Source organism: Coregonus lavaretus, assembly GCF_964263955.1.
Source record: "Coregonus lavaretus genome assembly, chromosome: 25".
In the NCBI taxonomy this organism is placed as follows: Eukaryota; Metazoa; Chordata; class Actinopteri; order Salmoniformes; family Salmonidae; genus Coregonus; species Coregonus lavaretus.
The window spans coordinates 39,965,775-39,992,029 of NC_140012.1; the positions used below are offsets into that span (position 1 = coordinate 39,965,775).

The following is a 26,255-nucleotide window of genomic DNA, read 5'->3' on the forward strand; positions in this document are numbered from 1 at the left end:
CATCGACAGATTTTTCACCTAGTCGGCTTGGGGATTAGAACCAGCGACCTTTTGGTTACTGGTACAACGCTCTTAACCACTAAGCTACCTGTGGACAGGTGTCTTTTATACAGGTAACAAGCTGAGATTAGGAGCACTCCCTTTAAGAGTGTGCTCCTAATCTCAGCTCGTTACCTGTATAAAAGACACCTGGGACCCAGAAATCTTTCTGATTGAGAGGGGGTCAAATACTTATTTCCCTCATTAAAATGCAAATAAATTTATAACATTTTTGACATGCATTTTTCTGGATTTTTTTGTTGTTATTCTGTCTCTCACTGTTCAAATAAACCTACCATTAAAATGATAGACTGATCATTTCTTTGTCAGTGGGCAAACGTACAAAATCAGCAGGGGATCAAATAATTTTTCCCCTCACTGTATGCTGAGCACTTGTTGGCTGCTTTTCCTTCACTCTGCCGTCCGACTCATCCCAAACCATCTCAATTGGGTTGAGGTCGGGTGATTGTGGAGGCCAGGTCATCTGATGCAGCACTCCATCACTCTCCTTCTTGGTGAAATAGCCCTTACACAGCCTGGAGGTGTGTTGGGTCATTGTCCTGTTGAAAACCAAATTATAGTCTCACTAAGCCCAAACCAGATGGGATGGCGTATCACTGCAGAATGCTGTGTTATTCATGCTGGTTAAGTGTTCCTTGAATACTAAATTATTCACAGCCCTTTTCTCCAGCAAAGCACCCCCACACCGTAACACCTCCTCTTCCATGCTTTACGGTGGGAACTACACGTGCGGAGATCATCCGTTCACCCAAACCGCATCTCACAAAGACACGGCGGTTTGAACCAAACATTTCCAATTTGGACTCCAGACCAAAGGACACATTTCCACCGGTCTAATGTCAATTGCTTGTGTTTCTTGGCCCAAGCAGGTCTCTTCTTCTTATTGGTGTCCTTTAGTAGTGGTTTCTTAGCAGCAATTCGACCATGAAGGCCTGATTCACACAGTCCCCTCTGAACAGTTGATGTTGAGATGTGTCTGTTACTTGACCTGTGAAGCATTTATTTAGGCTGCAATTTCGGAGGCTGGTAACTAGTGAACTTATCCTCTGGGTCTTCCATTCCTGTGGCAGTCCTCATGAGAGCCAGTTTCATCATAGCGCTTGATGGTTTTTGTGACTGCACTTGAAACTTTCAAAGTTCATGAAATGTTCAGTATTGACTGACCTTCATGTCTTAAAGTCATGATGGACAGTCGTATCTCTTTGCTTATTTGAGCTGTTCTTGCCGTAATATGGAGTTAGTCTTTTACCAAATAGGGCTATCTTCTGTATACTCCCCTCCCTTGTCACAACACAACTGACTGGCTCAAACGCATTAAGAAGGAAATACATTCCATAAATTAACTTTTAAGAAGGCACACCTGTTAATTGAAATGCATTCCAGGTGACTCCCTCATGAAGCTGGTTGAGAGAATGCCAAGAGTGTGCAAAGCTGTCATCAAGGCAAAGGGTGTCTATTTGAATAATATATATTTTGATTTGTTTAACACTTTTTTGGTTACTACATGATTCCATATGTGTTATTTCATAGTTTTGATGTCTTCACTATTATTCTACAATGTAAAAAATAGTAAAAATAAAGAAAAACCCTTGAATGAGTAGATGTGTCCAAACTTTTGACTGGTAGTGTACATACATACATACATACAGTTGAAGTCGGAAGTTTACTTATACTTAGGTTGGAGTCATTAAAACTTGTTTTTCAACCACACATTTCTTGTTAACAAACTATAGTTTGGGCAAGTCGGTTAGGACATCTACTTTGTGCATGACACAAGTAATTTTCCCAACAATTGTTTACAGACAAATTATTTCACTTATATTTCACTGTATAACAATTCTAGTTGGTCAGACGTTTACATACACTAAGTTGACTATGCCTTTAAACAGCTTGGAAAATTCCAGAAAATGATGTCATGGCTTTAGAAGCTTCTGATAGGCTAATTTACATCATTTGAGTCAATTGGAGGTGTACCTGTGGATGTATTTCAAGGCCTACCTTCAAACTCAGTGCCTCTTTGTTTGACATCATGGGAAAATCAAAATAAATCAGCCAAGACCTCAGACATTTCTTTTGTAGACCTCCACAAGTCTGGTTCATCATTGGGAGCAATTTCCAAACGCCTGCAGGTACCACGTTCATCTGTACAATCAATAGTACGCAAGTATAAACACCATGGGACCATGCAGCCATCATACCGCTCAGGAAGGAGACGCGTTCTGTCTCCTAGAGATGAACATACTTTGGTGCGAAAAGTGCAAATCAATCCCAGAACAACAGGAAAATGACCTTGTGAAGATGCTGGAGGAAACAGGTACAAAGTATCTATATCCACAGTAAAACAAGTCCTATATCGACATAACCTGAAAGGCCGCTCAGCAAGGAATTAGCCACTGCTCCAAAACCGCTATAAAAATGCTAGACTTTGGTTTGCAACTGCACTTTTTTGAGAAATGTCCTCTGGTCTGATGAAACAAAAATAGAACTGTTTGGCCATAATGACCATCGTTATTTTTGGAGGAAGCCTAACAACACCATCCCAACCGTGAAGGACAGGGGTGGCAGCATCATGCTGTGGGGGTGCTTTGCTGCAGATGGGACTGGTGCACTTCACAAAATAGATGGCATCATAAGGAAGGAAAATTGTGGATATATTGAAGCAACATCTCAAGACATCAGTCAGGAAGTTAAAGTTTGGTCGCAAAGCGGTCTTCCAAATGGACAATGACCCCAAACATACTTCCAAAGTTGTGGCAAAAAGTCTTTAGGACAACTAAGTCAAGGTATTGGAGTGGCCATCACAAAGCCCTGACCTCAATCCTATAGAAAATCTGTAGGCAGAACTGAAAAAGCGTGTGCGAGCAAGGAGGCCTACAAACCTGACTCAGTTACACTAGCTCTGTCAGGAGGAATGGGCCAAAATTCACCCAACGTATTGTGGGAAGCTTGTGGAAGGCTACCCGAAACGTTTGACCCAAGTTAAACAATTTAAAGGCAATGCTACCAAATACTAATTGAGTGTATGTAAACTTCTGACCCACTGGGAATGTGATGAAAGAAATTAAAGCTGAAATAAATCATTCTCTCTACTATTATTCTGACATTTCACATTCTTAAAATAAAGTGGTGATCCTAACTGACCTAAGACTGGGAATTTCTACTAGGATCAAATGTCAGGAATTGTGAAAAACTGAGTTTAAATGTATTTACTAAGGTGTATGTAAACTTCCGACCTCAACTGTACATACATACACACTGTATATATTCACATACATAACATATACAGATAATTAAACACAGAAAAATGAAACAGAAGAATTTGAACCCAGACTGGCACAAAGAGAATATTCATGTGGGGGACAAGCCTATACACAATCTATATACACACGTAACATTTACCACATAGAAGCTAAATATCTTTACAATTTAATTATAAGTGGCCCTTTTTCTTTTATTCCAGGCTTTATCTAAATATTGCGTAAACGGAAATACACAATGGACAAAAAAAACATTTCAGTTTCTCCTCATCGCTCAGCCACATAATGCCAGGGTATATCTGGTGTGCTTTCTGCAATAAGAGCAAGCGTATATCGTGGTAGAAAGGGAAATAGAGGATAAAATGAGTTTCATTCTCTATTTCTTCCAGGTCACAATAGTTACATAGTCTTTCCTCTTCCATTTCACCACAATACCGACCTGTTTCAATACACAGAGGCAATATCCCTGATCTTACCTGTGCACATGGCGATCTCTCGCGTTTAGGTAGGTTATACATAATATATCTGTCACACACGAATTCGCCCTTAATCAAACAAAAGGTTCTCAATTTGGGTTTATGATTAATCTCCTCCCCATTTTTTTTCATATTGCATCAACAGTTGTTTTTACTATTTCGTACAGATGTTCACAGTCAGACTGTTGAAGAAGGTCAGACATTTCAGTTGCCCAGGCTCCCCCTATGGATAGATCCCATTGAAAAACGTTACTAGCTATTCTGGCAGTTGGCATATCCAACATTCTATTCCAAAGTCTCACCATACACGCCTTCCATCTCACCTCACAGGGTTTCCAGCCCATCTCCCCAGTTATTGCAAGTATAGGTGCAAACTTGTGGACACCTAAAAAGTAACGTGCTGCTCTGTTATGGACATGTTCATTTTTTAGATACCTCTTAGCACCCCACACTCCTGCTATAAATGGCAGACTGAATCCCAGACCAGACAGTTGGGGTCAAGAGGTCAATCCTTCTTTCCAAGACATACTTAGGACTCTTTACCTGAACACATAACACAGTAGACTCTTTACCTCGAGATTAAACCGGATTAGCATCCTGATCTGATCTAGCTCAGATAATCCTAATCTCAACCACTAACAAAGAAGCCACGTTTAATGGTTCTGCTCCTGTCAGATGTCACTAGGAATCAATGTGTGTCTGTGACCATGGGAGGGAGACAGAGCTCTACTGTTTCTCTGGGGAAGTTGACTGTGTGTGTGTGTGTGTCTGTGTGTCTGTCTGTCTTCCAGGCGGGAGTTCATAGAGTTGATGAATAAGTATGGCTCCCACAGCAGTTTTAAAGGAAGCTCAGGGAGGGTCTCCCCTACACAGCTCTCTACAGGTGAGTTTCTGTACCTAGGACCTTTGCGTCCCAAATGGCATCCTGTTCCCTGTATAAATAATAATAATAATAATATGCCATTTAGCAGACGCTTTTATCCAAAGCGACTTACAGTCATGCGTGCATACATTTTTTGTGTATGGGTGGTCCCGGGGATCGAACCCACTACCTTGGCATTACAAGCGCCGTGCTCTACCAGCTGAGCTACAGAGGACATTTACATTTACATTTTAGTCATTTAGCAGACGCTCTTATCCAGAGCGACTTACAGTTAGTGAATACATTTTTTTTTAATACTGGCCCCCCATGGGAAACGAACCCACAACAGGACCACCTGTATAGTGCACCACTTTTGACCAGGGCTGTCCCACTGTACCTAGGACCTGGTTATCCCCCCTTCCCCTCCTCAACTTCATGTAGCTAACGCTATAGTCTATTAACCACTACCTTCCTACTTTCCCTTTCACACTCCTTCTAATTCTCATCAGTATTCCCTTTCACACTCCTTCTAATTCTCATCAGTATTCCCTTTCACACTCCTTCTAATTCTCATCAGTATTCCCTTTCACACTCCTTCTAATTCTCATCCATATTTCCTTTCACACCTTCTAATTCTCATCAGTATTCCCTTTCACACTCCTTCTAATTATCATCCATATTTCCTTTCACACCTTCTAATTCTCATCCATATTCTCTTTCACACTCCTTCTAATTCTCATCCATATTTCCTTTCACACCTTCTAATTCTCATCAGTATTCCCTTTCACACTCCTTCTAATTCTCATCCATATTTCCTTTCACACCTTCTAATTCTCATCAGTATTCCCTTTCACACTCCTTCTAATTCTCATCCATATTTCCTTTCACACCTTCTAATTCTCATCCGTATTCCCTTTCACACCTTCTAATTCTCATCCGTATTCCCTTTCACACTCCTTCTAATTCTCATCAGTATTCCCTTTCACACTCCTTCTAATTATCATAAGTATTCCCATTCACACTCCTTCTAATTCTCATCCGTATTCCCTTTCACACTCCTTCTAATTCTCATCCATATTTCCTTTCACACCTTCTAATTCTCATCAGTATTCCCTTTCACACCCCTTCTAATTCTCATCCATATTTCCTTTCACACCTTCTAATTCTCATCAGTATTCCCTTTCACACTCCTTCTAATTCTCATCCATATTTCCTTTCACACCTTCTAATTCTCATCCATATTCTCTTTCACACTCCTTCTAATTCTCATCCATATTTCCTTTCACACCTTCTAATTCTCATCAGTATTCCCTTTCACACTCCTTCTAATTCTCATCCGTATTCCCTTTCACACTCCTTCTAATTCTCATCCATATTTCCTTTCACACTCCTTCTAATTCTCATCAGTATTCCCTTTCACACTCCTTCTAATTCTCATCAGTATTCCCTTTCACACTCCTTCTAATTCTCATCCGTATTCCCTTTCACACTCCTTCTAATTCTCATCCATATTTCCTTTCACACCTTCTAATTCTCATCCGTATTCCCTTTCACACTCCTTCTAATTCTCATCCGTATTCCCTTTCACACTCCTAATTCTCATCCATATTCACCATGTGTTTCACCTCCAGCTGAGTGCTAGCCCACCTTCTCTCACCATCCACCTCCCTCTTGTAACATCCTGTCACCGCCACTCAAATCCAACATGCCATTATTTCAAATAAATGAGCTCTGAATCCTAGCTTAAGATATGCATATATAATAGACTTGACGTCAATGAAAATATGGGGAACAATGTGGCTAAAGTGTGTGTGTAGGTTTTTCTCTATGTTAATAGAAAGAGCTATTTCTAAACATCGTAATGATACTCCCAGCTGAGAGCTTCATTAATAACTCCTATATTTATGTCTGTAATCAATAGGAAGTAACAAACCCTTTGTTTGTCTGTCTCTCTATCCCTCTCGCTCCCTCCCCCCTTTCTCTCTGCCCCCCATCTCGCTCTAAATCTCTCTCTTTCTGCCCCTCTCTCTCGGCCCCCCCTCTCTCTCTCCCATCTCACTCTCTATCTCTCTCTCTCTCTCTGCCCCCCTCTCTCTCTGCCCCCCCTCTCGCTCTCTGCCCCCCCTCTCTCTCTCTCCGCCCTCCATCTCTCTCTCTCTCTCTCTCTCTCGCTCTCTCTCTCTCTCCCTCTCTATCGCTCCCTCTCTCTCTCTGCCCTCCCCCTCTCTCTCTCTCTCTCTCTCTCGCTCTCTCTCTCTCTCCCTCTCTATCGCTCCCTCTCTCTCTCTGCCCTCCCCCTCTCTCTCCATCTCTCTCTCTCTGCCCCCCCCGCTCTCTCTGCCCCCCCTCTCTCTGCCCTCCATCTCTCTCTCCGCCCTCCATCTCTCTCTCTCTCTCTCTCTCTCTCTCTCTCTCTCTCTCTCTCTCTCTCTCTCTCCCTCTCTCTCTCTCTCTCTCTCTCTCTCTCTCTCTCTCTCTCTCTCTGCCCTCCCTCTCTATCTCTGCCCCCCTTTCTCTCTGCCCTCCCCCTCTCTCTCTCTCCCTCTCTATCGCTCCCTCTCTCTCTCTGCCCTCCCTCTCTCTCTGCCCCCTTTCTCTCTGACCTCCCCTCTCTCTCCATCTCTCTCTCTCTCTCTCTCTGCCCCCCTCTCACTCTCTGCCCCCCCTCTCTGCCCTCCATCTCTGTCTCTCCACCCTCCATCTCTCTCTCTCCCTCTCTATCGCTCCCTCTGTCTGCCATCCCTCTCTCTCTCTGCCCCCCTTTCTCTCTGCCCTCCCCCTCTCTCTCTCTCATTTCGCTCTCTCTCTCTGCCCCCTCCTCCTCTCTCGCTCTCTCCATCGCTCTCTCTCAAATTCAGGCTGCTTTATTGGCATGAAAAACATTGTGTCAATATTGCCAAAGCAACAATGTATACAATATACATTGTGATAAAATAATGAATAATAATAATATAAAATGGTAGTAAATAATAATAATAAAATGGTAACAGTCAATAGTAGAAATAGAATAGGGACAACAAAAGTCTAAACATGGAAAATGAACATGCTACTATTATTACTACCAAAACGAATGCTACCACCACTATTATTAACACTTATACTACAACTATCCCTACTGCTACCATCACCACTAGTAGCATTTCTACCTCTAATATCTCTACCTACTAACTAACTGTCATCCTCACCATTACATCAGTACTACAACTACCATAATCATTACTACTACTACCACCATCACTACCATAATTAAACTACTACCGTTAAAGGTACCTCCCGTGTGACGCAGCGGTCTAGAGGCGTCACTACAGATCAGGGTTCGATCCCGGGCTGTGTCGCAGCCGGCGCGACCGGCAGACCCATGAGGCGGCGCACAATTGGCACAAGCGTCGTCCGGGTTAGGGGAGGGTTTGGCCGGCTGGAATGTCCTTGTCCCATCGCGCTCTAGCGACTCCTTGTGGCGGGCCGGGCGCATGCACGCTGACTTCAGTCGCCAGCTGTACGGTGTTTCCTCTGTCACATTGGTGCGCCTGGCTTCCGGGTTAAGACATTGGTGCGCCTGGCTTCCGGGTTAAGACATTGGTGCGCCTGGCTTCCGGGTTAAGACATTGGTGCGCCTGGCTTCCGGGTTAAGACATTGGTGCGCCTGGCTTCCGGGTTAAGACATTGGTGCGCCTGGCTTCCGGGTTAAGACATTGGTGCGCCTGGCTTCCGGGTTAAGACATTGGTGCGGCTGGCTTCCGGGTTAAGACATTGGTGCGGCTGGCTTCCGGGTTAAGCGAGCAGTGTGTCAAGAAGCAGTGCGGCTTGGCAGGGTCTTATTCGGAGGACTCATGGCTCTCGACTTTCGCCTCTCCCGAGTCCGTACGGGATTTGCAGCGATGGGACAAGACTGTAACTACCAATTTGGATATAAAATAAACTACCGTTACCATCACCCCTACTACCCATACCACTATTATTTGGAATAATAATCACACTATTACTAATAATACTACTACTAATAATAGTAAATAAGTTACTGCTTACTATGCAGATGGTATTATTCAGTGTCCCTCAGGCTATGGCCAGCAAATACATACAGTGCATTCGGAAAGTATTCAGACCCTTTACTCAGTACTTTGTTGAAGCACCTTTGGCAGCGATTACAGCCTCGAGTCTTCTTAGGTATGACGCTACAAGCTTGGCACACCTGTATTTGGGGAGTTTCTCCCATTCTTCTCTGCAGATCCTCTCAAGCTCTGTCAGGTTGGATGGGGAGCGTCGCTGCACAGCTATTTTCAGGTCTCTCCAGAGATGTTCGATCCGGTTCTAGTCCATGCTCTGGCTGGGCCACTCAAGGACATTCAGAGACTTGTCCCGAAGCCACTCCTGCGTTGTCTTGGCTGTGTGCTTAGGGTCATTGTCCTGTTGGATGGTGAACCTTCACCCCAGTCTGAGGTCCTGAGCGCTCTGGAGCAGGTTTTCATCAAGGATTTATCTGTACTTTACTCCGTTCATCTTTCCCTCGATCCTGACTAGTCTCCCAGTCCCTGCTGCTGAAAAACATCCCCACAGCATGATGCTGCTGGTGGTGACCATGCTTCACCGTAGAGATGGTGCCAGGTTTCCTCCAGACGTGACACTTGGCATTCAGGAGTTCAATCTTGGTTTCATCAGACCAGAGAATCTTGTTTCTCATGGTCTGAGAGTCCTTTAGGTGCCTTTTGACAAACTCCAAGCGGGCTGTCATGTGCCTTTTACTGAGGAGTTTTGGTACCCTCCCCCAGATCTGTGCCTCGACACAATCCGGTCTCGGAGCTCTATGGACAATTCCTTCAACCTCATGGCTTGGTTTTTGCTCTGACACACGCTGTCAACAGTGGGTCCTTATATAGACAGGTGTGTGCCTTTCCAAATCATGTCCAATCAATTTAATTTACCACAGGTGGACTACAAGTTGTAGAAACATCTCAAGGATGATCAATGGAAACAGGATGCACCAGCCCTCAATTTCGAGTCTCATAGCAAAAGGTCTGAATACTATTGTAAATGTGATATTTCCTGTTTTTTTTTTTTATACATTTGCAAAAATTACAAAAAAAGTTTTTTGCTTTGTCATTATGGGGTATTGTGTGTAGATTGATGATGAAAAAAACCAATTTAATCAATTTTAGAATAAGGCTGTAATGTAACAAAAGGTGGAGAAAGTCAAGGGGTCTGAATACTTTCCGAATGCACTGTGTTGTCTGCAAGAGGAGCCGTCGCTCCTTCGCCCATTAGTATTTTTTGTTTTTCCTCTGGGTTTAATAAGATCAAATTTGGAATAAATGTAGTAATTTCTGCAAATAATTAATCTCCTGGTGAGGAATATTTCTCACAGTAAAGGAGAAAGTGCATCACTGTCTCTACCTCCCCTGTCGTGCAGTGACCACGTAGTCGCTCCTCTTTGGGTAGCCATGTATTTGCCGGTTTCTATTGCCATTTGGTGGTCACTCAGCCTGTACTTGGTAAGGATCTGTTTCTGCTTCATATCTCTGACAGAGAGATAATCAGCTAATTAATATTCTCTGTTTAGGGCCAGAAATATGAGTCATTTGATTGGTTTATTTGACTTGTTTCTTTTGAAGCAGTGCTGGTGTCCGCTTGGTTGGTTAGGTCCAACATCAGCTGACTGAGAGGGCTCATTTCTAGGCTCAGCTCTTGGGTTTGAAGTGCTTTAAAATGGAGACTTGAATTCGGACTTGAATTTAGGTGTAGCCAAACATTTTATGATCTTTATTGTATTTTCATTACCACTGGAAAGTGGCCTAATTCTGCCCTACATGCATTAGTTGGTGTATTTCTTTGGACTTGTATAATTTTACGACATAATTCTGCATGTAGGGCTTCAATCAATCAATCAATCAATCAAATGTATTTATAAATCCCTTTTTACATCAGCAGAAAGTGCTATACAGATGTCACAAAGTGCTATACAGAAACTATACTATTCACACTCCTTCTAATTCTCATCCATATTTCCTTTCACACCTTCTAATTCTCATCCGTATTCCCTTTCACACTCCTTCTAATTCTCATCAGTATTCCCTTTCACACTCCTTCTAATTCTCATCCATATTTCCTTTCACACCTTCTAATTCTCATCCGTATTCCCTTTCACACTCCTAATTCTCATCCATATTCACCATGTGTTTCACCTCCAGCTGAGTGCTAGCCCACCTTCTCTCACCATCCACCTCCCTCTTGTAACATCCTGTCACCGCCACTCAAATCCAACATGCCATTATTTCAAATAAATGAGCTCTGAATCCTAGCTTAAGATATGCATATATAATAGACTTGACGTCAATGAAAATATGGGGAACAATGTGGCTAAAGTGTGTGTGTAGGTTTTTCTCTATGTTAATAGAAAGAGCTATTTCTAAACATCGTAATGATACTCCCAGCTGAGAGCTTCATTAATAACTCCTATATTTATGTCTGTAATCAATAGGAAGTAACAAACCCTTTGTTTGTCTGTCTCTCTATCCCTCTCGCTCCCTCCCCCCTTTCTCTCTGCCCCCCATCTCGCTCTAAATCTCATCTCTCTGCCCCTCTCTCTCGGCCCCCTCTCTCTCTCTCCCATCTCACTCTCTATCTCTCTCTGCCCCCCTCTCGCTCTCTGCCCCCCCTCTCGCTCTCTGCCCCCCCTCTCTCTCTCTCCGCCCTCCATCTCTCTCTCTCTCTCTCTCTCTCTCGCTCTCTCTCTCTCTCCTCTCTATCGCTCCCTCTCTCTCTCTGCCCTCCCCCTCTCTCTCCATCTCTCTCTCTCTGCCCGCTCTCTCTGCCCCCCCCCCACTCTCTCTGCCCCCCCCCGCTCTCTCTGCCCTCCATCTCTCTCTCCGCCCTCCATCTCTCTCTCTCTCTCTCTCTCTCTCTCTCTCTCTCTCTCTCTCTCTCTCTCTCTCTCTCTCTCTCTCTCTGCCCTCCCTCTCTATCTCTGCCCCCCTATCTCTCTGCCCTCCCCCTCTCTCTCTCCCCCTCTCTATCGCTCCCTCTCTCTCTCTGCCCTCCCTCTCTCTCTCTGCCCCCCTTTCTCTCTGACCTCCCCCTCTCTCTCCATCTCTCTCTCTCTGCCCCCCTCTCGCTCTCTGCCCCCCCTCTCTGCCCTCCATCTCTCTCTCTCCGCCCTCCATCTCTCTCTCTCTCCCTCTCTATCGCTCCCTCTGTCTGCCATCCCTCTCTCTCTCTGCCCCCCTTTCTCTCTGCCCTCCCCCTCTCTCTCTCTCATTTCGCTCTCTCTCTCTGCCCCCTCCTTCTCTCTCGCTCTCTCCATCGCTCTCTCTCAAAGTCAGGCTGCTTTATTGGCATGAAAAACATTGTGTCAATATTGCCAAAGCAACAATGTATACAATATACATTGTGATAAAATAATGAATAATAATAATATAAAATGGTAGTAAATAATAATAATAAAATGGTAACAGTCAATAGTAGAAATAGAATAGGGACAACAAAAGTCTAAACAATGAACATGCTACTATTATTACTACCAAAACGAATGCTACCACCACTATTATTAACACTTATACTACAACTATTCCTACTACTATCATCACCACTAGTAGCATTTCTACCTCTAATATCTCTACCTACTAACTAACTGTCATCCTCACCATTACATCAGTACTACCATAATCATTACTACTACTACCACCATCACTACCATCATTAAACTACTACCGTTAAAGGTACCTCCCGTGTGACGCAGCGGTCTAGAGGCGTCACTACAGATCAGGGTTCGATCCCGGGCTGTGTCGCAGCCGGCCGCGACCGGCAGACCCATGAGGCGGCGCACAATTGGCACAAGCGTCGTCCGGGTTAGGGGAGGGTTTGGCCGGCTGGAATGTCCTTGTCCCATCGCGCTCTAGCGACTCCTTGTGGCGGGCCGGGCGCATGCACGCTGACTTCAGTCGCCAGCTGTACGGTGTTTCCTCTGACACATTGGTGCGCCTGGCTTCCGGGTTAAGACATTGGTGCGCCTGGCTTCCGGGTTAAGACATTGGTGCGGCTGGCTTCCGGGTTAAGACATTGGTGCGCCTGGCTTCCGGGTTAAGACATTGGTGCGCCTGGCTTCCGGGTTAAGACATTGGTGCGCCTGGCTTCCGGGTTAAGACATTGGTGCGCCTGGCTTCCGGGTTAAGACATTGGTGCGCCTGGCTTCCGGGTTAAGACATTGGTGCGCCTGGCTTCCGGGTTAAGACATTGGTGCGCCTGGCTTCCGGGTTAAGACATTGGTGCGCCTGGCTTCCGGGTTAAGACATTGGTGCGCCTGGCTTCCGGGTTAAGACATTGGTGCGCCTGGCTTCCGGGTTAAGACATTGGTGCGGCTGGCTTCCGGGTTAAGACATTGGTGCGGCTGGCTTCCGGGTTAAGCGAGCAGTGTGTCAAGAAGCAGTGCGGCTTGGCAGGGTCGTATTCGGAGGACTCATTGCTCTCGACTTTCGCCTCACCCGAGTCCGTACGGGATTTGCAGCGATGGGACAAGACTGTAACTACCAATTTGGATATAAAATAAACTACCGTTACCATCACCCCTACTACCCATACCACTATTATTTGGAATAATAATCACAATATTACTAATAATACTACTACTAATAATAGTAAATAAGTTACTGCTTACTATGCAGATGGTATTATTCAGTGTCCCTCAGGCTATGGCCAGCAAATACATACAGTGCATTCGGAAAGTATTCAGACCCTTTACTCAGTACTTTGTTGAAGCACCTTTGGCAGCGATTACAGCCTCGAGTCTTCTTAGGTATGACGCTACAAGCTTGGCACACCTGTATTTGGGGAGTTTCTCCCATTCTTCTCTGCAGATCCTCTCAAGCTCTGTCAGGTTGGATGGGGAGCGTCGCTGCACAGCTATTTTCAGGTCTCTCCAGAGATGTTCGATCCGGTTCTAGTCCATGCTCTGGCTGGGCCACTCAAGGACATTCAGAGACTTGTCCCGAAGCCACTCCTGCGTTGTCTTGGCTGTGTGCTTAGGGTCGTTGTCCTGTTGGAAGGTGAACCTTCGCCCCAGTCTGAGGTCATGAGCGCTCTGGAGCAGGTTTTCATCAAGGATTTATCTGTACTTTACTCCGTTCATCTTTCCCTCAATCCTGACTAGTCTCCCAGTCCCTGCCGCTGAAAAACATCCCCACAGCATGATGCTGCCACCACCATGCTTCACCGTAGAGATGGTGCCAGGTTTCCTCCAGACGTGACACTTGGCATTCAGGAGTTCAATCTTGGTTTCATCAGACCAGAGAATCTTGTTTCTCATGGTCTGAGAGTCCTTTAGGTGCCTTTTGACAAACTCCAAGCGGGCTGTCATGTGCCTTTTACTGAGGAGTTTTGGTACCCTCCCCCAGATCTGTGCCTCGACACAATCCGGTCTCGGAGCTCTATGGACAATTCCTTCAACCTCATGGCTTGGTTTTTTCTCTGACACACGCTGTCAACTGTGGGTCCTTATATAGACAGGTGTGTGCCTTTCCAAATCATGTCCAATCAATTGAATTTACCACAGGTGGACTACAAGTTGTAGAAACATCTCAAGGATGATCAATGGAAACAGGATGCACCAGCCCTCAATTTCGAGTCTCATAGCAAAAGGTCTGAATACTATTGTAAATGTGATATTTCCTTTTTTTTTTTTTTATACATTTGCAAAAATTACAAAAAAAGTTTTTTGCTTTGTCATTATGGGGTATTGTGTGTAGATTGATGATGAAAAAAACCAATTTAATCAATTTTAGAATAAGGCTGTAATGTAACAAAAGGTGGAAAAAGTCAAGGGGTCTGAATACTTTCCGAATGCACTGTGTTGTCTGCAAGAGGAGCCGTCGCTCCTTCGCCCATTAGTATTTTTTGTTTTTCCTCTGGGTTTAATAAGATCAAATTTGGAATAAATGTAGTAATTTCTGCAAATAATTAATCTCCTGGTGAGGAATATTTCTCACAGTAAAGGAGAAAGTGCATCACTGTCTCTACCTCCCCTGTCGTGCAGTGACCACGTAGTCGCTCCTCTTTGGGTAGCCATGTATTTGCCGGTTTCTATTGCCATTTGGTGGTCACTCAGCCTGTACTTGGTAAGGATCTGTCTCTGCTTCATATCTCTGACAGAGAGATAATCAGCTAATTAATATTCTCTGTTTAGGGCCAGAAATATGAGTCATTTGATTGGTTTATTTGACTTGTTTCTTTTGAAGCAGTGCTGGTGTCCGCTTGGTTGGTTAGGTCCAACACCAGCTGACTGAGAGGGCTCATTTCTGGGCTCAGCTCTTGGGTTTGAAGTGCTTTAAAATGGAGACTTGAATTCGGACTTGAATTTAGGTGTAGCCAAACATTTTATGATCTTTATTGTATTTTCATTACCACTGGAAAGTGGCCTAATTCTGCCCTACATGCATTAGTTGGTGTATTTCTTTGGACTTGTATAATTTTACGACATAATTCTGCATGTAGGGCTTCAATCAATCAATCAATCAATCAAATGTATTTATAAATCCCTTTTTACATCAGCAGAAAGTGCTATACAGATGTCACAAAGTGCTATACAGAAACCCAGCCTAAAACCCCAAACCGCAAGCAATGCAGATGTAGAAGCACGGTGGATAGGAAAAACTCCATAGAAAGGCAGAAACCTAGGAAGAAACCTAGAGAGGAACCAGGCTCTGAGGGGTGGCCAATCCCCTTCTGGCTGTGCCGGGTGGAGATTATAACAGTACATGGCCATTAAGGCCAGATTTTTCTCCAAGATGTTCAAACCTTCATAGATGACCAGCAGGGTCAAATAATAATCACAGTGGTTGTAGAGGTTGCAACAGGTCAGTGCATCAGGAGTAAATGTCACTTGGCTTTTCATAGCCAGGCATTTAGAGGTTGAAACAGCAGGTCCGGTGAACAGGTCAGGGTTCCATAAACACATGCAGAAGAGTTGAAACTGGAGCAGCAGCACGACCAGGTGGACTGGGGACAGCCAGGAGTCATCAGGCCAGGTAGTCCTGAGGCATGGTCCTAGGGCTCGGGTCCTCCGGGAGGGGAGGGAGAGAGAGAGAGAATTAGAGGGAGCATACTTAAATTCACACAGGACACCAGATAAGACAGGAGAATAACACCAGATATTAAAGACTGACCCTAGCCCCCCGGCACATAAACTATTGCAGCATACAGTGGGGAAAAAAAGTATTTAGTCAGCCACCAATTGTGCAAGTTCTCCCACTTAAAAAGATGAGAGAGGCCTGTAATTTTCATCATAGGTACACATCAACTATGACAGACAAATTGAGGAAAAAAATTCCAGAAATCACATTGTAGGATTTTTTATGAATTTATTTGCAAATTATGGTGGAAAATAAGTATTTGGTCACCTACAAACAAGCAAGATTTCTGGCTCTCACAGACCTGTAACTTCTTCTTTAAGAGGCTCCTCTGTCCTCCACTCGTTACCTGTATTAATGGCACCTGTTTGAACTTGTTATCAGTATAAAAGACACCTGTCCACAACCTCAAACAGTCACACTCCAAACTCCACTATGGCCAAGACCAAAGAGCTGTCAAAGGACACCAGAAACAAAATTGTAGACCTGCACCAGGCTGGGAAGACTGAATCTGCAATAGGTAAGCAGCTTGGTTTGAAGAAATCAACTGTGGGAGCAATTATTAGGAAATGGAAGACATACAAGACCACTGATAATCTCCCTCGATCTGGGGCTCCACGCAAGATCTCACCCCGTGGGGTCAAAATGATCACAAGAACGGTGAGCAAAAATCCCAGAACCACACGGGGGGACCTAGTGAATGACCTGCAGAGAGCTGGGACCAAAGTAACAAAGCCTACCGTCAGTAACACACTACGCCGCCAGGGACTCAAATCCTGCAGTGCCAGACGTGTTCCCCTGCTTAAGCCAGTACATGTCCAGGCCCGTCTGAAGTTTGCTAGAGTGCATTTGGATGATCCAGAAGAGGATTGGGAGAATGTCATATGGTCAGATGAAACCAAAATAGAACTTTTTGGTAAAAACTCAACTCGTCGTGTTTGGAGAACAAAGAATGCTGAGTTGCATCCAAAGAACACCATACCTACTGTGAAACATGGGGGTGGAAACATCATGCTTTGGGGCTGTTTTTCTGCAAAGAGACCAGGACGACTGATCCGTGTAAAGGAAAGAATGAATGGGGCCATGTATCGTGAGATTTTGAGTGAAAACCTCCTTCCATCAGCAAGGGCATTGAAGATGAAACGTGGCTGGGTCTTTCAGCATGACAATGATCCCAAACACACCGCCCGGGCAACGAAGGAGTGGCTTCGTAAGAAGCATTTCAAGGTCCTGGAGTGGCCTAGCCAGTCTCCAGATCTCAACCCCATAGAAAATCTTTGGAGGGAGTTGAAAGTCCGTGTTGCCCAGCGACAGCCCCAAAACATCACTGCTCTAGAGGAGATCTGCATGGAGGAATGGGCCAAAATACCAGCAACAGTGTGTGAAAACCTTGTGAAGAGTTACAGAAAACGTTTGACCTGTGTCATTGCCAACAAAGGGTATATAACAAAGTATTGAGAAACTTTTGTTATTGACCAAATACTTATTTTCCACCATAATTTGCAAATAAATTCATAAAAAAATCCTACAATGTGATTTTCTGGAGAAAAAAAATCTCATTTTGTCTGTCATAGTTGACGTGTACCTATGATGAAAATTACAGGCCTCTCTCATCTTTTTAAGTGGGAGAACTTGCACAATTGGTGGCTGACTAAATACTTTTTTTCCCTACTGTAGATACTGGAGGCTTTGGATGTTTTCCCCACATTTTAAAGTCCAGTTTATTGAGTGACCCCCAAACCTCACTTGCATAAAGAGCTATTGGTAGGATTACGCTGTCAAATATTTTGGTCCAAATACTAATTGGGATGTTGATTTATGAATAATAATTATCTCTCGCTCACTCTCTCTCTTCAGGAGGTAAGACAGACACGGCCTCCTCCTCTTCCTCCTCCAGATCTACCAGTCCCACCACCCAGCTCCTCGGCCCTAAAGAGGGGGTCACAGGACCCCCTTACACCCCAGGACCCCACTATACCACTGGACCCCCCTATACCACTGGGCCACCCTATACGTCGAACCCCAACACAGCCCCTTCACAGCACGTCTTCAAGTAAGTGACATTCAGAAATTGAACCAGACAGTTGAAGGACTGGGGATATAATTGAAAATCCATACAGAACGTTTTTTATTTTCTTCCAAAGAACCATATATATATATATATATCTATACAGTACCAGTCAAAAGCTCAGCATATGTGGGAACTCCTTCAAGACTGTTGGAAAAGCATTCCAGTTGAAGCTGGTTGAGAGGATGCCAAGAGTGTGCAAAGCTGTCATCAAGGCAAAGGGTGGCTACTTTGAAGAATCTAAAATATAAAACATATTTTGATTTGTTTAACAATATTTTGGTTACTACATGATTCCATATGTGTTATTTCATAGTTTTGATGTCTTCACTATTATTCTACAATGTAGAAAATAGTAAAAATAAAGAAAAACCCTGGAATGAGTAGGTGTGTCCAAACTATTGACTGGTACTGTATGTCCAGTTTAAATGTCCCTGATGTCCTTCTGTGACCAAGACCTCTGTGTGGAGAACAGTCAGAATTGGTAGACCAATAGGTTGTTACGGTTTATCCTTGATATCCTTTTGTGTAAGATCTACTTGTGGAACACTCAAAAATATATTGAATGTGTGCATGATGCTGATAAGTCACATTGCTCTCTGACGGAAGGAGAAAACCCACAGTGATAGACAGAGAGAAAGAGACAAACACAGAGGTGGAGCGATTAGCTCAGGGCCAGCCTGAATGTAACCTGTGTGGTTATTTAATCATGAGAAGATAAACAACGTGCTCAACTCCGCCTTATATAAACTTAAATCGGGTGCTGGATCCTCGTGTATATAATTCAAAGAACAGAAATAGGATAGCAATTTCATATTTGTATTGCCGCACAAAAGTTTGGGGTATGAGCCCTTCTTCAGCGTGCAAGGCAATGGCAGTCAATGTCACAACAACAAGACCTCACAGGTGGGCATAATTCTAAATTCCCAGTCAGTATTGGCCCAATCAAGAGATTCCAGCGGAGGGAGCTGTGGGGGAAACATCACAATCAAATAAATATACTATATGTAGACACACAATACAATTACATTATGATGTCATTACCTGTTATTATGATGTAATTATCTGTCATTATGATGTCATTACCTGTTATTAAGATGGCAATGGCTTGCACACTGAGGTGTATAGAAAAAAACCGGATAGAACCTTTCTTCATTTCAGCAGTTGTCATACACCTTCATTGAAAGATAGTTGAACGTATAGCCAACTCCTTTCGCATTAGGTGCATTTGTGACTCTGATTTATCATTTGATGTACATGCCAAAGATTTATGTGAACGATTCAAAACAAGAGGGTATAAAGAATAATTATTGGACAATTGCCTTAAGAGAGTAAGACAAACTGAGCGGAATGCATTATTGAAACCACGTCAAAGGCCCTCTCCTCCCTCTGCAACTTTGGTGTCCACCTACAGTCACATTTCAAGGTCCATGAAGGATGTGAGGAATAGACGTGGCCACATATTACACAGTGACCCCAGCTTTGGTAAAGCATTTGAATCCCCCCCGAGATTTTGCTATAAGAGACCCTCAAATTTACGGGATTGTTTAGTAAGGTCAGATTTGCCTAAGAAAAAAAATATATTTTCATGACTATCATGCCTGATGGCAATTTCCCTGCCATGATCAGAGTGAACTCTCTTATCCATCCCCATTGGGGTGAGAGGATAAAGGTTCGAGGTAGAATAACATGCAACACGAAATGTGTTGTATGTCCTTACGTGTTCCTGTAATCTTTATTATGTGGGTAAGACCAAACGTGAACTTAAGATAAGGATTTGTGAGCATAAGAGCTCCATTCACAACCATGATGAAAAATCCCCTGTTGCCAGGCATTTCAAAAGCCGTAATAATGAACTAAGTGCCTTACGTTGTATGGCCATTTAAATTGGTGAAGGCGTCATGTAGGGGAGGAGATGGGGATAAACTACTTCTCCAAAGAGAGACATATTGGATAGACGCTTGGAAACTCTTGCACCAGTAGGCCTCAATGAGGAATGTTATTTTTCTTGTTTTTTTTTTGTAGTAGGTTATAAATAGGCCAAACATTTAGGTAATGACATCATAATGACAGATAATGACATCATAATAACAGGTAATGACATCATAATGTAATTGTATTGTGTGTCTACATACAGTATCTTTATTTGATTGTGATGTTTCCCCCACAGCTCCCTCTGCTGGGATCTCTTGATTGGGCCAATACTGACTGGGAATTTAGAATGATGCTTGTTGTTGTGGCATTGATTGCCATTGCCTTGCACACTGAAGAAGGGCTCATAGCCCAAACGTTCGCGCGGCAATAAAAATATGTCTATTTAAATGTATTTACCAGAACGCTGTCCTATTTCTGTTATTTTATATAACCATGACCACAGTCGGTGTGTTAGTCTGAACTAGTGTCCCTCCCTATCTCTCTGATTATCTTTCTCTCCTTCTCCCTCTCCCTCTCCCTAGCGACAGCATCATTCAGTTGATATGCATATCAAAGGGAACAGGCCTGGGCCTCATCATCAAGGGCGGAACAAACCGAGCAGAGGGACCAATGGTGTTGATTCAGGAAATAGTGCCTGGAGGAGACTGCCAGAGGGTGACTTGTCACTATGTTTACCTTCCGATACTGGGGGAGTCAGGGGTTACACAGGGGGTTTGTGTAAAAGACATAATAAAGTGTGAGATGTTAGTTAAGGCATAAAACAACTATAGCCTAATGACCTGAAGATATTCTCTATCTGTATTCAACTGATATTGAGCATATTGTTATCATATTACAATGAAACCATGACCCTTGATCTAGTTTGTGTTTTATATGACAGGACGGTAGACTACAGCCAGGAGACCAGCTGGTGTCGATTAATAAGGAGTCGTTAATCGGAGTGACCTATGAGGAGGCTAGAAGTGTCCTGACACGCACCAAACTCAGGTGGGGTGCACCTGTATGACTTGAATATGTATTGACAGGATAAACCTCCTGAGGTCCACCATCTTGTTTTCAAGGTTCCTGTATAAACAGACAGTAGTTGAAGAGTAAACACATCAATCTCTACTGTAATGTGTCCAGAACAATCTCTGAAGGAATCGTGTGAACTATAACCTAGACTGCGTTCAAATGGCACCCTATTCAATAGTCCTCTACCTTTTACTTGATCCCTATGGGCCCTTGTCAAAAATAGTGCACTATGTAGGGAATATCCCTATCAACTACATTCAAAGTAGTCCAATCCATTCTCAATTCCTTCTCTGTCTGTCCTTCTCCAGACCAGACCCTACGGTGGAGATAGCATTTATGACACACAGGTCTTCCTCCAGTTCTGCTTCCTCCAGCAGTGGCCCCCAGAGCCCTATCACCCCCCAGGGCCCAGCCAGCGGAGCTTCCGCAGTGCCCCCCACCAGGAGAGAGACCCTGGCCGTGCTGGGGGCCCTGCCTTCCCCTGAGTCACTGCTCCAGCACAGGAGAACCACGCTCCCTGCAGCCCTCCCTGGAGCTCCCCTGGTGGTGCCCAAGATCACCTCCACCCCCAACCCCACCAGCGAGACCCTGCCTTCTGTCAACCTCAGCCAGGTTAGGGACTCTACCGCAGGGACACACACACACACACACACACACACACACACACACACACACACACACACACACACACACAGTTTTCTGTGAATATGGTTATTCCTCCTCCTGGTATTAATAGTTGGTGTGGTTGTGTGCAATGTTCCCTCTAAGCTGCTGCGCAGCTCCCCGGAACTCATCCCACATAGAGAAGTACGAGATTGAACTTCACTCAACTTTCAAGAGCTGTGGTCACCAACCGGGCGATCGACTGGTCGATCTCCAAGGCATTCGGCTAGTCGATCGCCAAACATTTCTGTAAAAAACAACAACGATAAATCCTTGTGTTCCTATTTATTTGTATTCGTCTCGGGCTGTTGGTGGTAGGTGCACCAGATTCAGCTGCACTGCATGCTGGGTAGGCGAACTGTTACCATTTTGAATGATTTAATGTGTCTGAAGGTACAAACTCTGCCTTCCCGGCTGGCCCAGAGAGCAAATCAAGTACAGTATAGGCCTACCGCTGGCCAATCGGATGGCTCAGATGACCGTGTCTGCAGTAACATAGCAGGCATTAAATAAAGCTACAGCAAAGTTGAGATTTTTCAAATGTTTAAAACCATGACTAGAGACGAATACAGCAAAGAGCTGCTGTTTTTATGAGTGAGTTCATGTTTAAGTTCTTACTCAGCACTGTCAACACTTTGTATTCAACACTTTTATAAGCCATAAAATGCGCGTTCTTCCTATTTCCACTCAGCACTACAACAAGCACTGCAGCAGTAATGAATGAGTAGGAAAGTGTATCTATAGGCTTGCATTGTTGTTATTATTAGTGGCTTGGATCTTTTTTAATATCTAGGAATAGTTCACTTTCTCTGTTCATAGGAGTAACAACATACATTTGTGCATGAGGCAGAAATAATGCTGTGCGACTGGAGTTTCGCCATCAGCTGGAAGACGGTGTCCCTTTTTGGTCAGTGTCAGTGGAGGAAAGGGAGAGCGGAGGGATGTTGAGAGGCGGACCATCAGTCTGCTGCTCTCTCCCTCTGCTGAGACTGACCATCAGATGCAGGCACCATCAGCCCAATAAAATAAAAAGCAAATTATTTAAATGTATGCTCACTCAGCTGTGCTTCACAAGTAATACAACAACGGCTCTATTACCGGTGTGATCATATACAGTGAGGGGAAAAAAGTATTTGATCCCCTGCTGATTTTGCCCACTGAAAAAGAGATGATCAGTCTATAATTTTAATGGTAGGTTTATTTGAACAGTGAGAGACAGAATAACAGCAAAAAAAATCCAGAAAAGCGCATGTCAAAAATTTTATAAATTGGTTTGCATTTTAATGAGGGAAATAAGTATTTGACCCCTCTGCAAAACATTACTTAGTACTTGGTGGCAAAACCCTTGTTGGCAATCACAGAGGTGAGACGTTTCTTGTAGTTGGCCACCAGATTTCCACACATCTCAGGAGGGATTTTGTTCCACTCCTCTTTGCAGATCTTCTCCAAGTCATTAAGGTTTCGAGGCTGATGTTTGGCAACTCGAACCTTCAGCTCCCTCCACAGATTTTCTATGGGATTAAGGTCTGGAGACTGGCTAGGCCACTCCAGGACCTTAATGTGCTTCTTCTTGAGCCACTCCTTTGTTGCCTTGGCCGTGTGTTTTGGGTCATTGTCATGCTGGAAACCCATCCACGACCCATTTTCAATGCCCTGGCTGAGGGAAGGAGGTTCTCACCCAAGATGTGACGGTACATGGCCCCGTCCATCGTCCCTTTGATGCGGTGAAGTTGTCCTATCCCCTTAGCAGAAAAACACCCCCAAAGCATAATGTTTCCACCTCCATGTTTGATGGTGGGGATGGTGTTCTTGGGGTCATAGGCAGCATTCCTCCTCCTCCAAACACGGCGAGTTGAGTTGATGCCAAAGAGCTCGATTTTGGTCTCATCTGACCACAACACTTTCAACCAGTTCTCCTCTGAATCATTGGCAAACTTCAGACGGGCATGTATATGTGCTTTCTTGAGCAGGGGGACCTTGCGGGCACTGCAGGATTTCAGTCCTTCACGGCGTAGTGTGTTACCAATTGTTTTCTTGGTGACTGTGGTCCCAGCTGCCTTGAGATCATTGACAAGATCCTCCCGTGTAGTTCTGGGCTGATTCCTCACCGTTCTCATGATCATTGCAACTCCACGAGGTGAGATCTTGCATGGAGCCCCAGGCCGAGGGAGATTGACAGTTATTTTGTGTTTCTTCCATTTGCGAATAATCGCACCAACTGTTGTCACCTTCTCACCAAGCTGCTTGGCGATGGTCTTGTAGCCCATTCCAGCCTTGTGTAGGTCTACAATCTTGTCCCTGACATCCTTGGAGAGCTCTTTGGTCTTGGCCATGGTGGAGAGTTTGGAATCTGATTGATTGATTGCTGCTGTGGACAGGTGTCTTTTATACAGGTAACAAACTCAGCTCGTTACCTGTATAAAAGATACCTGGGAGCCAGAAATCTTTCTGATTGAGAGGGGGTCAAATACTTATTTCCCTCATTAAAATGCAAATCAATTTATAACATTTTTGACAAGCGTTTATTCTGTCTCTCACTGTTCAAATAAACCTACCATTAAAATTATAGACTGATAATTTCTTTGTCAGTGGGCAAACGTACAAAATCAGCAGGGGATCAAATACTTTTTTCCCTCACTGTAGCCTACCTCAAATTTTGAAAAATATATATTTTTAAATGGCCCGAACAACAATGCATTGGCAGGGCAATTCAAGCAAAGCCAATATGCGTTGATAATGTGTTGGGCCTATAGCTTACAGCACAAACCTGCTACAGTACTGTTTTAAATTGGTTGTTGCATAGGCTTACATCTGAGTGGTAGATCTCGGCTTGCATTTTGACTCAAAGTGATCTTGACTCAGTAAAGGTTGATGACCACTGTTCTAGAGTTTTCCCTGTTAACACTATCAACGTTTCCCTTTACTGTGGCAATTGTGATCAAATCAACGCAATATCAGGCACTTTCAATGTAACATAGCGAAACAAAACGAACAATGCAAGAGATTTTGTTGTAGGCAGAACGCATGAGTGTAGAATTCTATTGCATTGACACACTACTTAGCCCCTACTCTACACAGACCGGTGCGGGATAACCAATCAGAGCTGCAGTAGGCCTACAGTGCATTCGGAAAGTATTCAGACGCCTTGACTTTTTCCACATTTTGTTATGTTACAGCCTTATTCTAAAATTTATTAAATAAATAAAACATCTCATCTATCTACACACAATACCCCATAATGACAAAGTGAAAACAGGTTTTTAGATTTGTTTTGCAGATGTATAAAACATAAAAAACAAATACCTTATTTAAATAAGTATTCAGACCCTTTGCTATGAGACTCGAAATTGAGCTCAGGTGCATCCTGTTTCCATTGATCATCCTTGATGTTTCTACAACTTGGAGTCCACCTGTGGTAAATTCAATTGATTGGACATGATTTGGAAAGGCACACACCTGTCTATATAAGGTCCCACAGTTGACAATGCACGTCAGAGCAAAAACCAAGCCATGAGGTCAAAGGAGTTGTCCGTAGAGCTCCGAGACAGGATTGTGTCGAGACACAGATCTGGGGAAGAGTACCAAAAAATTTCTGCAGCATTGAAGGTCCCCAAGAACACAGTGGCATGGAATCATCAAGAATCTTCCTAGAGCAGGCCGCCCGGCCAAACTGAGCAATCGGAGGAGAAGGGCCTTGGTTAGGGAGCTGACCAAGAACCCGAAGGTTCCAGAGTTCCTCTGTGGAGATGGGAGAACCTTCCAGAAGGACAACCATCTCTGCAGCACTCCACCAATCAGGCCTTTATGGTAGAGTGGCCAGACGGAAGCCACTCCTCAGTAAAAGGCACATGACAGCCCGCTTGGAGTTTGCCAAAAGGCATCTGAAGGACTCTCAGACCATGAGAAACAAGATTCTCTGGTCTGATGAAACCAAGATTGAACTCTTTGACCTGAATGGCAAGTGTCACATCTGGAGAAAACCTGGCACCATCCCTACGGTGAAGCATGGTGGTGGCAGCATCATGCTGTGGGGATGTTTTTCAGTGGCAGGGACTGGGAGACTAGTCAGGATCGAGGGAAAGATGAACGGAGCAAAGCCCAGAGAGGTCCTTGATGAAAACCTGCTCCAGAGTGCTCAGGACCTCAGACTGGGGCGAAGGTTCACCTTCCAACAGGACAACGTCCCTAAGCACACTGCCAAGACAACGCAGGAGTGGCTTCGGAAACAAGTCTCTGAAATGTCCTTGAGTGGCCCAGCCAGAGCCCGGACTTGAACCGGATCGAACGTCTCTGGAGAGACCTGAAAATAGCTGTGCAGCGACACTCCCCTTCCAACCTGACAGAGCTTGAAAGGATCTGCAGAGAAGAATGGGAGAAACTCCCCAAATACAGGTGTGCCAAGCTTGTAGCGTCATACCCAAGAAGACTCAAATCTGTAATCGCTGCCAAAAGAGCTTCAACAGAGTACTTTTGAATTTTTAATACATTTGCAGACATTTCTAAAAACCTGTTTTTGCTTTGTCATAATGGGGTATTGTGTGTAGATTGATGAGGGAATAAAAACAATTGATCCATTTTAGAATAAGGCTGTAACGTAACAAAATGTGGAAAAAGTCAAGGGGTCTGAATACTTTCCGAATGCACTGTATATGCAAATAGACCATTGCCATATATGGATCTGTGCCATTTACTTTTAACTGGACTGTGTTTACAGCATGAGCGGTTGTGAGTAGATGCGCTTGTTTTGAGATCAAAGCGAGAGCTGCATGTAGCCACATGTGCACATTTTGTTCATAGCCTTTGCTAGTT

General features: G+C 44.1%; 1 protein-coding gene across 1 annotated transcript in view; it reads left to right on the plus strand.

Moving 5' to 3' along the window:
• LOC311100911 (syntaxin-binding protein 4-like) overlaps nt 1-26,255 on the plus strand; it is a gene marked incomplete at both ends in the record, with an annotated part of 105,349 nt that overhangs the window by 15,347 nt on the left and 63,747 nt on the right. Inside the window, 5 exons of the mRNA XM_084141895.1 lie at nt 4,585-4,676; nt 17,624-17,819; nt 20,291-20,423; nt 20,650-20,756; nt 21,092-21,395. Of these exons, the coding sequence (XP_083998021.1) occupies nt 4,585-4,676; nt 17,624-17,819; nt 20,291-20,423; nt 20,650-20,756; nt 21,092-21,395 (832 nt within the window). The remainder of the gene's footprint in view (nt 1-4,584; nt 4,677-17,623; nt 17,820-20,290; nt 20,424-20,649; nt 20,757-21,091; nt 21,396-26,255) is intronic.